Below are 13,205 nucleotides of genomic sequence, written 5' to 3'. Positions count from 1 at the left end.
TGCCCCCGGATGAAATCGCCGTTAGCAAATGGTAAAAAGTCCTATTTGTCTTGACGCTATGGCCTCGTTGCTTTTTAATGGTTCAAAAAAAGTTTATTAGTTTGAATCGCACTGAATCAATTGTGTTGATTCTACAGGTAGGTACAGTAACAGGTTCCTACAGGGCGCCGGGCCGATGCCAAGCATGGGACGGCACGCTCCCACCCCTCGAGAACTTCCGGGGTGGCAGGAGACAGGGAAGATGCACAGGCATTTAGGAGAACGCATGGTGAGCCTTTGATCTGGAACGTCCGGGGGCACAGAGACGGGCTGCGTCCTCCAGATGCCAGGCAGAGGCATGGAAGCTGGTGCGTAGATGGTGCCAGCCTGTGGAGAGGGCGTGAGGGGCGAGAGCGGCAGACATGGGAGGAGCAGAAGGACAAGCAGAGGCCTCTTGCTGGGGAAGAGCCTGGGCCCTTCGGGGAACCCGAGCCGCTGAGTGGGCCTGGAGATGGGGCAGCAAGAGTGAGGGGCGAGAGACAAAGCACAGATCTCAGCTTGTCTAGAAGGGCTTTTGTGAGTCTCGGTGAGGAGTTTGGATTCTGTTCTCAAGACACACAGAGTCATTCGGGGATATTAAGTGATCGGGGGTAATTGGGGCAGACAGTCTGGTTTTGGGTGTACGGAGCTGGGGGCTGTCCAAGTAGAGGTATCTTCAATCCCTAACTTTCCCATAAGGTACAGTCTACACAACAGGACCCATCCCCCTGCTCCTGTCTAATCCTTTACTCCTCTCTGTGGAGCCAGACCCCCAGAATCCTGCTGCTTCTTGGGGCATCTCATCGGGACCCCAAATCTGCTTGTGTTGGTTATTCTGATTTTGTTCCCTCTTCTCTCTGGGTGACCCTGGATGGGGGCGTCTGGAGCTCAGTTGGGTGGGTGGTCATGTCCTGGACGAGGGGCTGGGCTGGCTGCCAGGGCCAGCGACAGCGCCTGACTCGGGATCTTCCCAGGTATCCAGCCCCCTCCTCCAGCTTCCACCTACACAGTTTGAGCCCAGGACCCCTTCCCCACAAACAGAATATCACTCTCACGGTGACTCCCTCCCCTATCTTTCCAGCGGGTGCCAAAGCCTTTGTCTGTGACCAGTGTGGAGCCCAGTTTTCGAAGGAGGACGCGCTGGAGACACACAGGCAGACCCATACCGGTGAGTAGACGGATCCCCGTTCTCCAGGTCCTCCAGCGTGCCCGCACACTCTCTGAGCAAACGTGACATCTCGTCATGTCCTGGGGAGCTTGTGCCCTGTTCCGCTACTCGTGTGTGGGGCTGGACGGCAGGAATGTCTACCTGTGACCTTGCCCCATAGCAACAGCTGTCCTGGCTGAGGTCTCACAGGCCACCAGGGCCCCGTCTTCTCAGAGCCTTCTAGCAGGCTCTTGTTGAGGTCTTAGAAGGTCCGAGATGTTACCTAGCATCCCCTTCCCTTGGTGAATGGTCAGGAAACCTCTTGCACTCTATCTGAATACCTCTGAAACCCTCAGTGGCCACAGCGGGCTGGTCTTCCCGCTGTGAGTCAAGTCACGGTAAAGGAAAGCAGTGTCTGCATAAGGACGCGTGTGAACCATTCAGCTGACGAGGTCACCGTATTTGGTGTTAGAGCCCTGGTTGCTCGGCGTCAGTCCAGTCATCGTTACTGTAGCTCCGAGCTGTACCCCACGGCCCTGGGGCCGCCTTTTGGTAACTCTATAAGGTGGGAAGCTTCTCTTGTGTCATAGATGTGGGCCCTTCAAGGAGGGACAGGGACTTGGCCTAGTTCAGAGTGGGGCCAGGAGGGCACCTGGGTGGTTCAGTTGGTTAAGCAGCTGCCTTCGGCTCAGGTCGTGATCCTGGAGTCCCTGGATCGAGTCCCACATCAGGCTCCCTGCTCAGCAGGGAGTCTGCTTCTCCCTCTGACCCTCCCCTCTCATGCACTTTCTCTATCTTTCAAATAAATAAAATAAAATAAAATAAAATAAAGAGTGGGGCCAAGAGTGTTGTCGCTCGGATGGCCTGGGTCTCACCTTGGCTCTGCCCTTCCTGCCTGCGAGACCAGGAATCCGTCCTTGAAACGGTCTTACTTGGGGTCCCCTCTTCTGTTAGAAGAGCAGAGTTGTAATCATACCTACCTCCATAGCGTTGTGTTGTCACGGGGATGAAATAAGATATTTCTTTTTTAAGAGTTTTTATTTATTTATCTGACGGAGAGAAATCACAAGTAGGCAGAGAGGCAGGCAGAGAGAGGGGGAAGCAGGCTCCCTACTGAGCAGAGAGCCCGACGCGGGGCTCGATCCCAGGACCCTGGGATCATGACCTGAGCCGAAGGCAGAGGCTTTAACCCACTGAGCCACCCAGGCGCCCCTGAAATAAGATACTTTATTAGAAGTGCTCTGCAGAGAGTTGGCTCATAGTAAGCATTTCATATCTAGCAGTAGGTGTATTTAAAATATTTGTTGACTTCCCCCAATGTGCCTGGCATGCTTGTTGCATTTAAGGTAAGGGGACATATGAGACAGATGGCATTCCTGCCCCCGTGGACCTGCGATTCTACTGGGGAGACAGTATAGGCACGTAAGCGTGTAATACAGTGTCAGGTAACGATACGTGCCAGTAGGAAAATGAAGCAGGGTAAGGGGAAGAGAGTGATAGGGAGAAAAGTGGTATTCCAGATTAAATGGCCAGGCCTTTCTGAGAACCTTACACCTGAGCAGGGTCCTGATGTAAGGGAGTGAGCCTCTCAGACGGAACAAGCACTTGCAGAAGCCCTGAGGCCAGGCTAAACTTGACCATCTCAGGGAACAGCGTGAGCAGCCTTGTGGAGGGGGAGTGGAGAGGAGGGCAGAGAGTGAGGGGCAGAGAGTGGTGGCGGATGAGGCAAAAAATAAGGGAGGTCTCTCAGCCTGAGCATGGAATTTAGATGTTATTCTCCATGTGCTGAAAGTCCATTGGAAGGGGATAAAATATTTGCAAATCATATCCCTGATAAGAGACTTCCAGTTAGAAAACATAAAGAGCTCTCAGAACTCAAAAATTAAAAAACGGGCAAAAGATCTGCATAGCATTTCTCCACAAATAGACAAATAGTCAATGAGTGCATGAAAAGATGCTCAACACCACTGGGCCATCGTAAGGGAAATACAAATCAAAATGAAAATGAAGTCATGTTTTGTGCTCATCAGGGTGTGGCTATAAGACAAAATACAGGCAGTAAGAAGTGTTGGGGAGGACGTGGAGAACTCGGAACCCTCCATGGGGCTGGTGGGAATGCAAAATGGTGTAACCGTTTTGGACAGCAGTCTGGTAGCTCCGCAAAAGAGTAAACATGGCGTCCCCATACGCACGGCAACTCTACTCCAAGGTGTCTCCCAAGAGAAATGAAAACATACATTCCCACAGAAACTTGCACGTGAATTTTTATAGCAGCGTTATTCATAACAGCCAGAAGGTGGAGATGACCCGGTGTCCGCCCACTGATGGATGGATAAACAAAATGTCACTTATGCGCAAGATGGAATATTATTTGGCTATAAAATGGGGTGGAGTGATCCAGTCTACAACATAGATGAACCTTAAAAACATCTTGCTCAGTGAAAGGAGCTGATCACAAAAGCTCTCACGTTGTATGATTTCCATTCTGGACGAAGACATCCAGAATGGGCAAGTCTAGAGACAAAAAGTGAATTTGTAGTTGCCAGAGGCTGGGGGAGTTTGGGGGAAATGGGGAGGGTCTTGGGAGGAGGTGAGGAAATGTTGGAGAGTGGATGGTTGCACAACTCAGATTATAAACTATTGAACTGCACAGTGCATGAGGCGCATGTTATATGGTATGTGAATGATATCTCAGTAAATACACACACACCACACAGATGTGTGGACAAACATGTACAGAGAGAAGGAAGTAAGAGTCCACTGGAGGGTGTTGATTGGGAGAATGACATGACTTGATTCATGTGTTTAAAAGCTCACTCTGGCTCCCATGTTGGGAACTGACTACGGGGAGTGTGTCGGTTAGTAATTGCCGTGTAAGGAACCACTCCACCAGCAGATTAAAGAACAGAGGGTTATTATCTCTGACAGCCCTGTGGGTTGACTGGGCTCAGCTGGCTGGTTTTCACTTGGGGTCTCTCATGAGATTGCAGTCAAGCCGTATGTGGGTCTGGACATGGCGGATAGCTTCCTTACTCTCCATACTTGCCACACAGCCTCCTGCACAGTAGAGTGGCCTGAATGTCTTCTGAGACAGCTCAAGGCCCCAAGCATTTGGAAGCGTAAGCTATCTCTTCTGAGGTAGGCTGAAAACCTATAGCATCACTTCCACCATGTTTTATTGGCCAGAGCCGGCCCAGATTAGCCCCAGACTCAAGGGGTAGAAGGCTAGATTCCCCTTCTCAAGGGATCGTGACAGACAAATCCAGAGTGTTACATGGCGGCCATCTTTGGAGACGGGCTCCCAAGCTACCACAGGGGGCTAGCATGGAAGAAGGAAGACCAGTCCGTTGCTGCTCCTGGTACCACCATTATGTCGGTGGTATTTCCGTGTTCTGTGACCTCCCACGATCTGCCTTTCCCAAGTGGAAAACGTGGTGTCACAGGCCTTGGTCTGTGACAGTCGGAGGAGCCCCTTACAGGTGAGTATCTCCCTAACTTGTTTATAGAGACGATGACTTGACCAAGTGATTTCGCCCAGGGTTCTGGAGCCAGTTATTTTGAAAGCCAGGCAAGACCCAGGTGTTCCCAGGGCCCAGCCAGCTCCTTCTGGTTAGACCACACATGTCAGAGAATCCCCCTCTGAGAATTCTGATCTGGGGCCCGTGGTGACCGAGCAGTGAGCAGCTTGAGCTGTCCATGCAGATTAAATCTGAAGTTGCAGGAAGCAAGCTACCTCCCAGCCAGAATCAGAGGCAAAGGCTGAGTCCCTGGGGGGTGAGCAGGACGGGAGGCTGTTTGCGAATGGACCCCGTGCACTTAGTGAGCACCTTCTGTGTGCCTGGCATCCCCCACTGAGGGGGGGACAGATACAATAGGGATCAATGCAGACAAGCTTCTCTGTTTTTATCTTAAACAACTTCATTGAGATAGAATTCACATACCATACAGTTCACCTGTTAAAAGTACACAATTTGATGATATTTGGTATATTACACTATTTTTTGAAGCATACAATTCAGTGGTATTAATGACATTTCCACCTATTTTTAGAATCTGGGTTGGTTCAGTTTTGAAAATTGAGAGGCATTTTAGGACCAGTGCTTTTCTAGGATTTATTAAGTCAATGTGAATTTGGAAGTGGCCGACACCTTCCAGAGAAGGCTGTTTGACTAGTGGTTGGAAAGAGAGCCTGGAGTTTGAGTCAGAAGCCTGAGAGGGGGCTCTAACTGCACGGGGTGGGGGGGGGGGTGCCAGATACACTTGAAAGCCAACAGGAGGGCAGAGAGCACACCAAAGAGGAAAAGGAGCCAAGACCCTGGGGACAGGGAAAGTCACGGTCATGCTGCTCTGTATTTCTGATACCTTCGTGGATAAAACCTATTTCTCCACTATACCTATTTAATAGATGAGAAAACAGAGGCCTAGAAGCCACCCATTAGGAAATGGAGAGCTGGCGCTTGGCCCAACTCCATCTTCAGCCCTCTTCCCACTGCCCCCCACCTGCTTCCAGGGTGACTTACTGTGGTCCACAGGTGTGTGGCTGAACGACTGGGGAGACCTTGTTCAGAGATCCTTTTGCTCAGGGCCGTGCCTGGGCAGGGCTCTTTTGGATCGCTGTGACCCATTTAAGAATCCCTAACACCCTAACACCTGCATCCCCCTTCTGGGACAGGATATACCTTTCCTGAAACAAACTGAGTCTGGGCGTTCCATGCCCGGAGCTGCCGTGTTGCAGACTAACAGAGCGAACCTGCAGCATTAGGTCGGATGGGTGATCATGACGTCTTCTAAGTGTTCTTGAAGCTGAGAAGTGAATTTTGTAGAAAGTGGCTCTCATTCCATTGTAGCCCAACAAACGGCATCTTGACGTGTCACCGTTCTGACCCCACTTAACCCGGATCTCTGTGGTGGGGTGTGTGTGGGTGACTTCTCCGACACCCCCCCCCCCCAGGATCTTGGTGGGCTCCGGCTGGTGCTCTGGGAGGCCCTGCCTGTGGTTGGGCTGGGCGCGGGCTTTGTTGTCGTATTTCAGCTCTCTGTTTTGGTACAGCGAAGACTTTGAGGAGATAAACAGAGATCACTTTACACCTTTTATATTATGACAAATACATATTGCAAAACACTGCTGCTTCCAGACTGTTGGGCTGCAGAGCAGCGAGGAATTAACAGCTACGCAGCTCCCCGAGATGCCTGTGCTTCATTGACACATCAGATTTTTTTAACTGTTCAGTAAAATAAAAAGTGAGAAAACACGCGCACGTGTGCACACACGCACGCATGTACGCACTTACACACTCCCGCAGCGAACCGCGGAGGTTCTATATTGGGCATGTCTGAAATTAGCAAGTCGTGCTTTAAGTCCAGATAAACTGATAAATAGCATTAATGGCTTAATTTATACTCTGCGTTTGAAATTTGACACATGGACACTATCTTGGCTCAGGAAACACAAGTGGTTTTGTGCCAGAGGTTTTAATGACCGATCAGTAATATAAATTGCTGCATCACTGAACAGAAATAGCTTCTCTGTGTCATTTGATCTGGAAACTTCTCTGGCCAGGCAGCAGTTAATAAATTTAAAAATAATTACCCTCTTTATTCAAAGTCAAACTAATTAGGAGTGGGTTTTACAAATCATAATGTTGTTCAAGCCACTGTACATCCCCGTTTGGGACCTGAACGGGCCTGGGGGCAACAGAGGGGATCGGGTGGCGTTGATTAGAGGACAGGGGAGCTGCCTTGGCTCTGATCTGAAGGCAAAGAGGTTGAGACGGTCTTGAGCGTGCCCTGGGCGGGAAGGAAGCAGTCTCTGTGAGGAGCTTTGGGGGGGACCAGTAGGAACTTTCAGTCTTTTCATTCATGTGTAGGGACATCAGAGCAGCCGCCTGACTGTGTCACGGACATGGGGAAGATGGGGCCATCGTGGGTCTGTGTGGATCAGGCCAGAGAGGCCAGGAAGAGCATCCGAGTGCATGGCTGCTTGGGGAGGACCGACCTGCCCGAAGACGGGACTAGAGAGGAGGCTCTCTGGAGGGCTTTACCCACCGGGCAAGTTTCAGCCCCGAGAGGGTGGCTCAGGTTTGCCTTATAGGCTTCAGGGAAGGTCCTCCTTCAGGGCCTAAAGTCAGAGTGCGAAGTTCGGGGTGGTCTGTGCGTAGTGCCCCCCAGAACTTGGGATCTGGCGGCAGACCATCTAGTTTCCAATCCTAGTTTTATGATCTTGGGCATGTAAGCTTCGGTTTCCTCCCACATAACATGAGGGTGATGATGGGGTCTGCCCTATAAGGGGTTTTGTGAGGATTTAATTTGATGATCCATGTAAAGCACTCAGCCTAGGCCTTGCCTGGGTATTTCACTCTCCAGGAGCACCAGGAGCATGCCTGGCCACGTTTTAGAGGAGGCCTCATTGGTTGGTACCCTCGAAGGCTCAAGAATCTTGACTCTCCTGGTGGTATCTTAGCCCATGTCTGCTACCATCAGGAACCTGGGAATTCTGGGTCTCTGCCTTCTTCAAGTAGACTTTCTGTGTCTGTCATCCCACCTGAGACCCTCCTAGTGCCCTGGTGAGGCAAAGAGGCAGAAAGACACAGCTAAAGCCATTGCCAGGTTTAAGATTTCTGGGGCTAGGGGGGCACCTGGGTGGCTCAGTGGGTTAAGTCTCTGCCTTCAGCTCAGGTCATGATCTCAGGGTCCTGGGATCGAGCCCCACATCGGGCTCTTGCTCAGCGGGGAGCCTGCTTCCCCCTCTCTCTCTGCTTGTCTCTCTGCCTGCTTGTGATCTCTGTCTGTCAAATAAATAAATAAAATCTTAAAAAAAAAAAAAAAGAATTCTGGGGCTAGGAAGTGTAAGGGTCATCTGGGAGGCCCAGGACACTAGGATGACCTAGATCTCTAGACCTGTCCTGAAGAAATGTCCCCTTCAGCTGACTTGAGTTAGACTATGCAGCTGCTTGGTCCGATCATTCTTTCATTCACGGATTTCCTAAGTTTTAAAGTGTCTACCATGTGCAAGGGCTTTGGGGACCGAGTAGGTGAGGGTGAACAAAATCTGGTCCCTGCTTTCATGAAGATGACAGTGTTGTGAAGTCACTGAACGAAGGGGGCTACTTGCCTTGGGTGCAGAGAAGACAAGCGCTGTACTCTATTGGATACTTTGGAGTCCCGATTTTATTTAGGTCTTGGCTACAGTCCTAACACAGACACATTTTTCTTCCCAACTCTTCACCAGAGAAAACTTAGACCCAGAAAGATCAAAGAAGGCCAGCCTGGGGTACAGCTAGCTTGGATGCCTGGCCTTCTGCACCCTAGAGCCCATGTGTTAATGCTGTCTTCCCTCCCGAATGGGGACTGGGCCTTGAACTTAATATGCAGACCAGGGGTCAACTTGGCTTGTTCAACAGCCTGTGAAATCAGGGGTCAGAAGCCCCTATTTGGAAAAGGGGGTCAGTTGAGAACGAGCAAGACAAACTAGAATTAGAACCCATGAGTCCTTTCTTCTATTCCAAGCTTCTCTTGACTTTGACTACAGAATATGGCTTTCTTTTCCTGGCCTAGAAAAAGTTGCTTCATTTCCACATTCCTGTGTCCCAGAAGAAGCCGCTCAGGCAGATGCAAATGTTGACTTGCAGGTTCCCCTCCCCTTGGTGTTGGCTGCAGAGGGACGGTCCCATGGTCCAGAAGTGGCTAACACACCTGGTGGCCAAGGGCGGCCATGCTGTGGGATCTGCTGAGACAGCAGAGAGCAGGCGCTGGAGAGAGCCCTGCCCCGGAGTGCTCTCCTTTTCAGTGGGAAGGAGGCTAGGAGGCACTTTGCTGGAGCTCTGGAAGGAGGAAGCAGTAAGGACACCCACACTCTGCAACAGGGTGACGGCCCCCTCCCTTCTGAAGGTGCAGAGCTGCACCCCACCCTGGTGTTGAAAGCCAGCTGCTTCTGCTGGCCCCTGTCTCATCCCTGATAGGTTAATGGTGCTTGGGGAGAACTCCAAGGATCATCTCTGGCTCTGAATTTCAGAACAGAAAATAAAGTCCTTATTTGGACTTATTCTGTGTGGGGTGAGCTCAGAAAGGGCGTCAGGAGGTGCAAGTGGGGGAGAGGGTCTACAAGGGGGAGCAGCCCCATTCCGTCCTCAGGATGGGTGCCCACCTTGCCCCCCTCCTGCCCCAGATCTGGCACAAGGGCGGTGCTGGGCCCCGAGGAGCCTCATCAGAGATCCTGGCCCCTTTGTCCCACTGCAGTAGGCGAACGAGCAACTGTTCTGCACCCCCCATCCCCCTGGGGGCAGAAGCCAGGTACCGGACCCAGTGGAGGAGGGGGCAGAAGGCAAAGGGCTGGACCACGACCAACAACTCAATCTACCTAAAACTTCACGGGGACAGAAAGGCAGAGCGAGCCTCAAACCCCTGCCCAAGCTGGAGGGCACGGGGGAGGACAGGTCATGGGAGGAACACATGGATTCCATGCACGCTGGCGTGACCTTCCCATTGAAAATATAATAGCCTCTGACTTTTATAAATATCAGGGGTGATTTGTATAGCATTTCACACGGTGTGCCAAGGAATTGAACATGAGAAAGCCCGGGAACGGCCAGGGAACGTCATGGGCACTTTGGGAGGGAGAGTCATATGCCGCTGTTCGTTCAGTCAGTTCACCAGCATGGACTTACTCTTGACCTCATTTCATGCTGTTACTATAAAGGCATGTTTGATGCCTAATATAGAGTTTGATTTTCCAAGCGCAGGGCTCTCGGCTTTGTTGGAGCTGCTCGCTGTGGAGTAAGGAAGGACAACTCAGCTGTCACCTGCTGGCCCAGACAAACCATCCTTTACCCTAGTGGCTCTTGGGTCCCTCTGGCTACCTTCTTGGGGTGGGGGTGGGGGGCTCAATGCTTCTTTTAAAAACTAAGAAGCTTTATTTTTTTAGAGCAATTTTAGGTTTATAGCAAAATCGAGGGGAAAGTATGGAGAGTCCCCATGATACTCCCAGCTCCCCCCCCCCCCGCACAGCCTCCCCCACTGTCAATGTCTCCCACCAGAGTGAGACCTTTATTGTCCCCCATGACCCTACACTGACGCCCCGTAAGCACGCAGAGTCTACAATTTGCATGATGGCTCACTCTAGGTGTCCTGTGGGTTTGGACAAATGAATAATGACCCGTACCTACCACAGTTGTGTCAGAGTAATTTCACTGCCCTAAAAATCCTCATGCTCTGCCCATTCATCACTGCGATAACCTTTTATGAAAAGCATTGCTGCTTTGAATGGTGCTTTTAAGGGGATTGGTGGTGCTTGGCTCTCTTTAGGGATGGAGAAGGAAAGCTCACCCAAGACCAGTCTGGGTTTGAAAAGGTTGGAGCTCATTGACTCAGTAGACCTCTTGAGTATCTGCTTTGTGCCAGACATCGATGCCAAGCCCTGGGATGCAACAGCGAGTGGGACTCCTAGGGTCCCTGCCTTCACCAGCCTCCCGTTGTTATGGGAAATATGGTGGCGGTGATTGTTGTATTGGGGGTCGCATGGTGTGTGGAAGCGATAATGAATTACGAGAGGAGAACTGAGTTCTTCTCTGGGCTCTGCCACAGGCTTGCTTTGTGACATGGAACGGATTGCATTGTTTCTCTTCCTCGCTCGAACATTGAGTGTGCGAACTGGCCAAGCAAAATTGCTGTTTTGGGGGTTCTTCGGTTCCAAGCACAGTCTAAATTCTGATCCTGTATGGGTAGTCTACATTTTTGTCAACCTTTATTTTCACCTTCGTAAACCATGATTAAATTATATGTGGCTGTTGTAAGGACTGAATCAAAAACTCTGTACGGGGCTTAGCCCACTGCCTGGGATGGAGAGCACGCCTTCAATGGCGGCTTCTCGCTCGGGCCATTTTTAGATGTCTATGCCTTCTCTCCCTCACTGGAAGACATGTTTATCTTTCACTTCATTTAGAAGCTTATTCAGTAAAAATTTAAGTGAATGCTGTGTCTGAAGAAGGAATTAAAGATGAAGCTCTTTTGTATCTTGAAAATTACCCCAGAAATTTGAGGGGAACGATAGAACTTGGTGTTTGAGGACTGTGGCTCAGACTTCCGGCCGTGCCGAGCACAGCTGCTTGTCAGAAGTGATCTAACCTGGTGGGCCACCCCCTGCCCCAGTGGCCGATACAGGCAGGGGTTTAAATAGTACGTCCTGGGGTACCTGGGTCGCTCAGTGGGTTACTCTGCCTTCGGCTCAGGTCATGATCCCAGGGTCCTGGGATCGAGCCCCGCATCGGGCTCTCTGCTCAGCAGGGAGCCTGCTTCCTCCTCTCTCTCTGCCTGCCTCTCTGCCTACTTGTGATCTCTGTCTGTCAAATAAATAAATAAAATCTTTAAAACAAAAAGAGTACGTCCTGTTCAGAAGCAGGACTGGGATTCGAGTCCTGGGGCCCTGGTGGTGAGTCTGCTGGGCTTCTGGGATGCCCACGGCTCTGCTCTTCAAAGCTGTTCCTTCTTGTCCTCATGCAAGGCCCGACAGTCAGCCTCAGGCCCCCACTCGGACCCCTCTCCGCCTTCCCGTTCTTCATCCCACGTGTTTCTCTCTCCTCTATCGCTCTGCCTCCGCTTCCAGCTCCCACCCTCCCTTCCCCCTCAAGACACCACTGCCGCCCGAAGACAGAAAGGAGTTAATAAAAACCGATGTGTAACTGAAACTTGAAAAGCCATAAATCGCCTTGTTTTTTCTAGGATGTTGGTAGCATTTTGATTTAATAGTTGGACAAACACAAGGGCCTATTTTATTCAGAGTTTACAGGCCTCAAGGCTGTTATTCCTCCAAATTTAATAGCATTGAAATTGCAGGGTTTGCTATAATTTGCCTATCGCTTTCTGCTCCACCATTGATGTTTATTGTCAGCGGGATGGAATCTCAATCCGACTCACTTAGATAACATGTCTGTTAAACATTTAGATAATTGTACCATCATTAACTTGTCACATTATTTTAGAGATTCAAAACAGAAGCAGGGTAAGTAGAGGTAGTGGGGGTGGGGGAAGTGGAGGTGGAGGAGGAGGAGGAGGAGGAAGGAAAAGCTCCCCTGACCTCAAGGACCAGGAGATGAGAGTGGATTTTACACCCTTGACATTTCAGCGGAGGCGTCTGAGTTAAGAAGGCGTGTCCTGCAGCACGACGCCGAGGCTTGCTCGCTGCTGAGGTGGGGTGCCTCTCGCGGGCCCGGCCAGGCCCTGGCGCGGTGCAGCCAATGCTCGGAGACCCACAGCCTTCGTTTCGGCCCCAGCTTTGGCCTTCATGTACCAGAGATCAATTTTTTAGCCTCCCTTAGGGTTGGTGATTACAACATTTTATGTAATTACAAAGCAATGAGAACACCCGAAGTGTCCAAAGGTAAGGAATCTGTTCATTATAGTACCTGACATGGAAAGATGTCCGTGATGTTTTGTGTGATAGAAGCTGGTTAGAGAAAATAGGTTGTATCGTGTGGTGCCATTCACTACAAAACACAGAAGCCGTCCCGGAAGATTCTAGAAGGCTCTCTAACTATTAACAGTGAGTATCTTTAGAGAACGGGATCACAGAGCAAAGGTGGTTTTATTTTCTGTTTTATCTATTTCTGAACAATAATAATTATAATAATTATTTATAGGCATGTATCATCTATAAAAATATAAAAATGAAGGTCACATTGTAAGTAAGAAAAATAGCACTTAAAACAAAAAAGATGTTATTTATTTGACAGACAGAGAGAGAAACCGTGAGAGAGGGAACACAAGCAGGGGGAGTGGGAGAGGGAGAAGCAGGCTTCCTGCAGAGCAGGGAGCCCGACATGGGGGCTCGATCGCAGGACCCCCAGATCATGACCTGAGCCGAGGGCAGACACTTAATAACTGAGCCAGCCGGGTACCCCAAAATAGCACTTTTAAGCAGGACTTTTTTTTTTTTTTTTTTTTTTTGAGAGGGAGAGAGAAAGAAGTGGGGGAGGAGCAGAGGAAGAGAGAGACACACGGTCCGGAGCAGGCTCCCTGCTGAGCGTGGAGCCTGACTTGGGGCTCGATC

At 50.5% G+C, this 13,205-nt stretch overlaps 1 protein-coding gene across 2 annotated transcripts in view; it reads left to right on the top strand.

The window, feature by feature from the left end:
* Nucleotides 1-13,205, top strand: part of ZBTB16 (zinc finger and BTB domain containing 16) — a 183,534-nt gene that overhangs the window by 122,144 nt on the left and 48,185 nt on the right. For both annotated transcript variants that reach the window (XM_046015655.1, XM_046015656.1), the window contains exon 4: nucleotides 1,100-1,186. In XM_046015655.1, coding sequence (XP_045871611.1) covers nucleotides 1,100-1,186 — 87 coding nt within the window. The remainder of the gene's footprint in view (nucleotides 1-1,099; nucleotides 1,187-13,205) is intronic.

The sequence above is a fragment of the Meles meles genome, chromosome 8, assembly GCF_922984935.1.
Source record: "Meles meles chromosome 8, mMelMel3.1 paternal haplotype, whole genome shotgun sequence".
Lineage (NCBI taxonomy): Eukaryota > Metazoa > Chordata > Mammalia > Carnivora > Mustelidae > Meles > Meles meles.
Note: the sequence above shows the minus strand (reverse complement) of the source record. Positions and strands in the feature narration are given on the sequence as shown.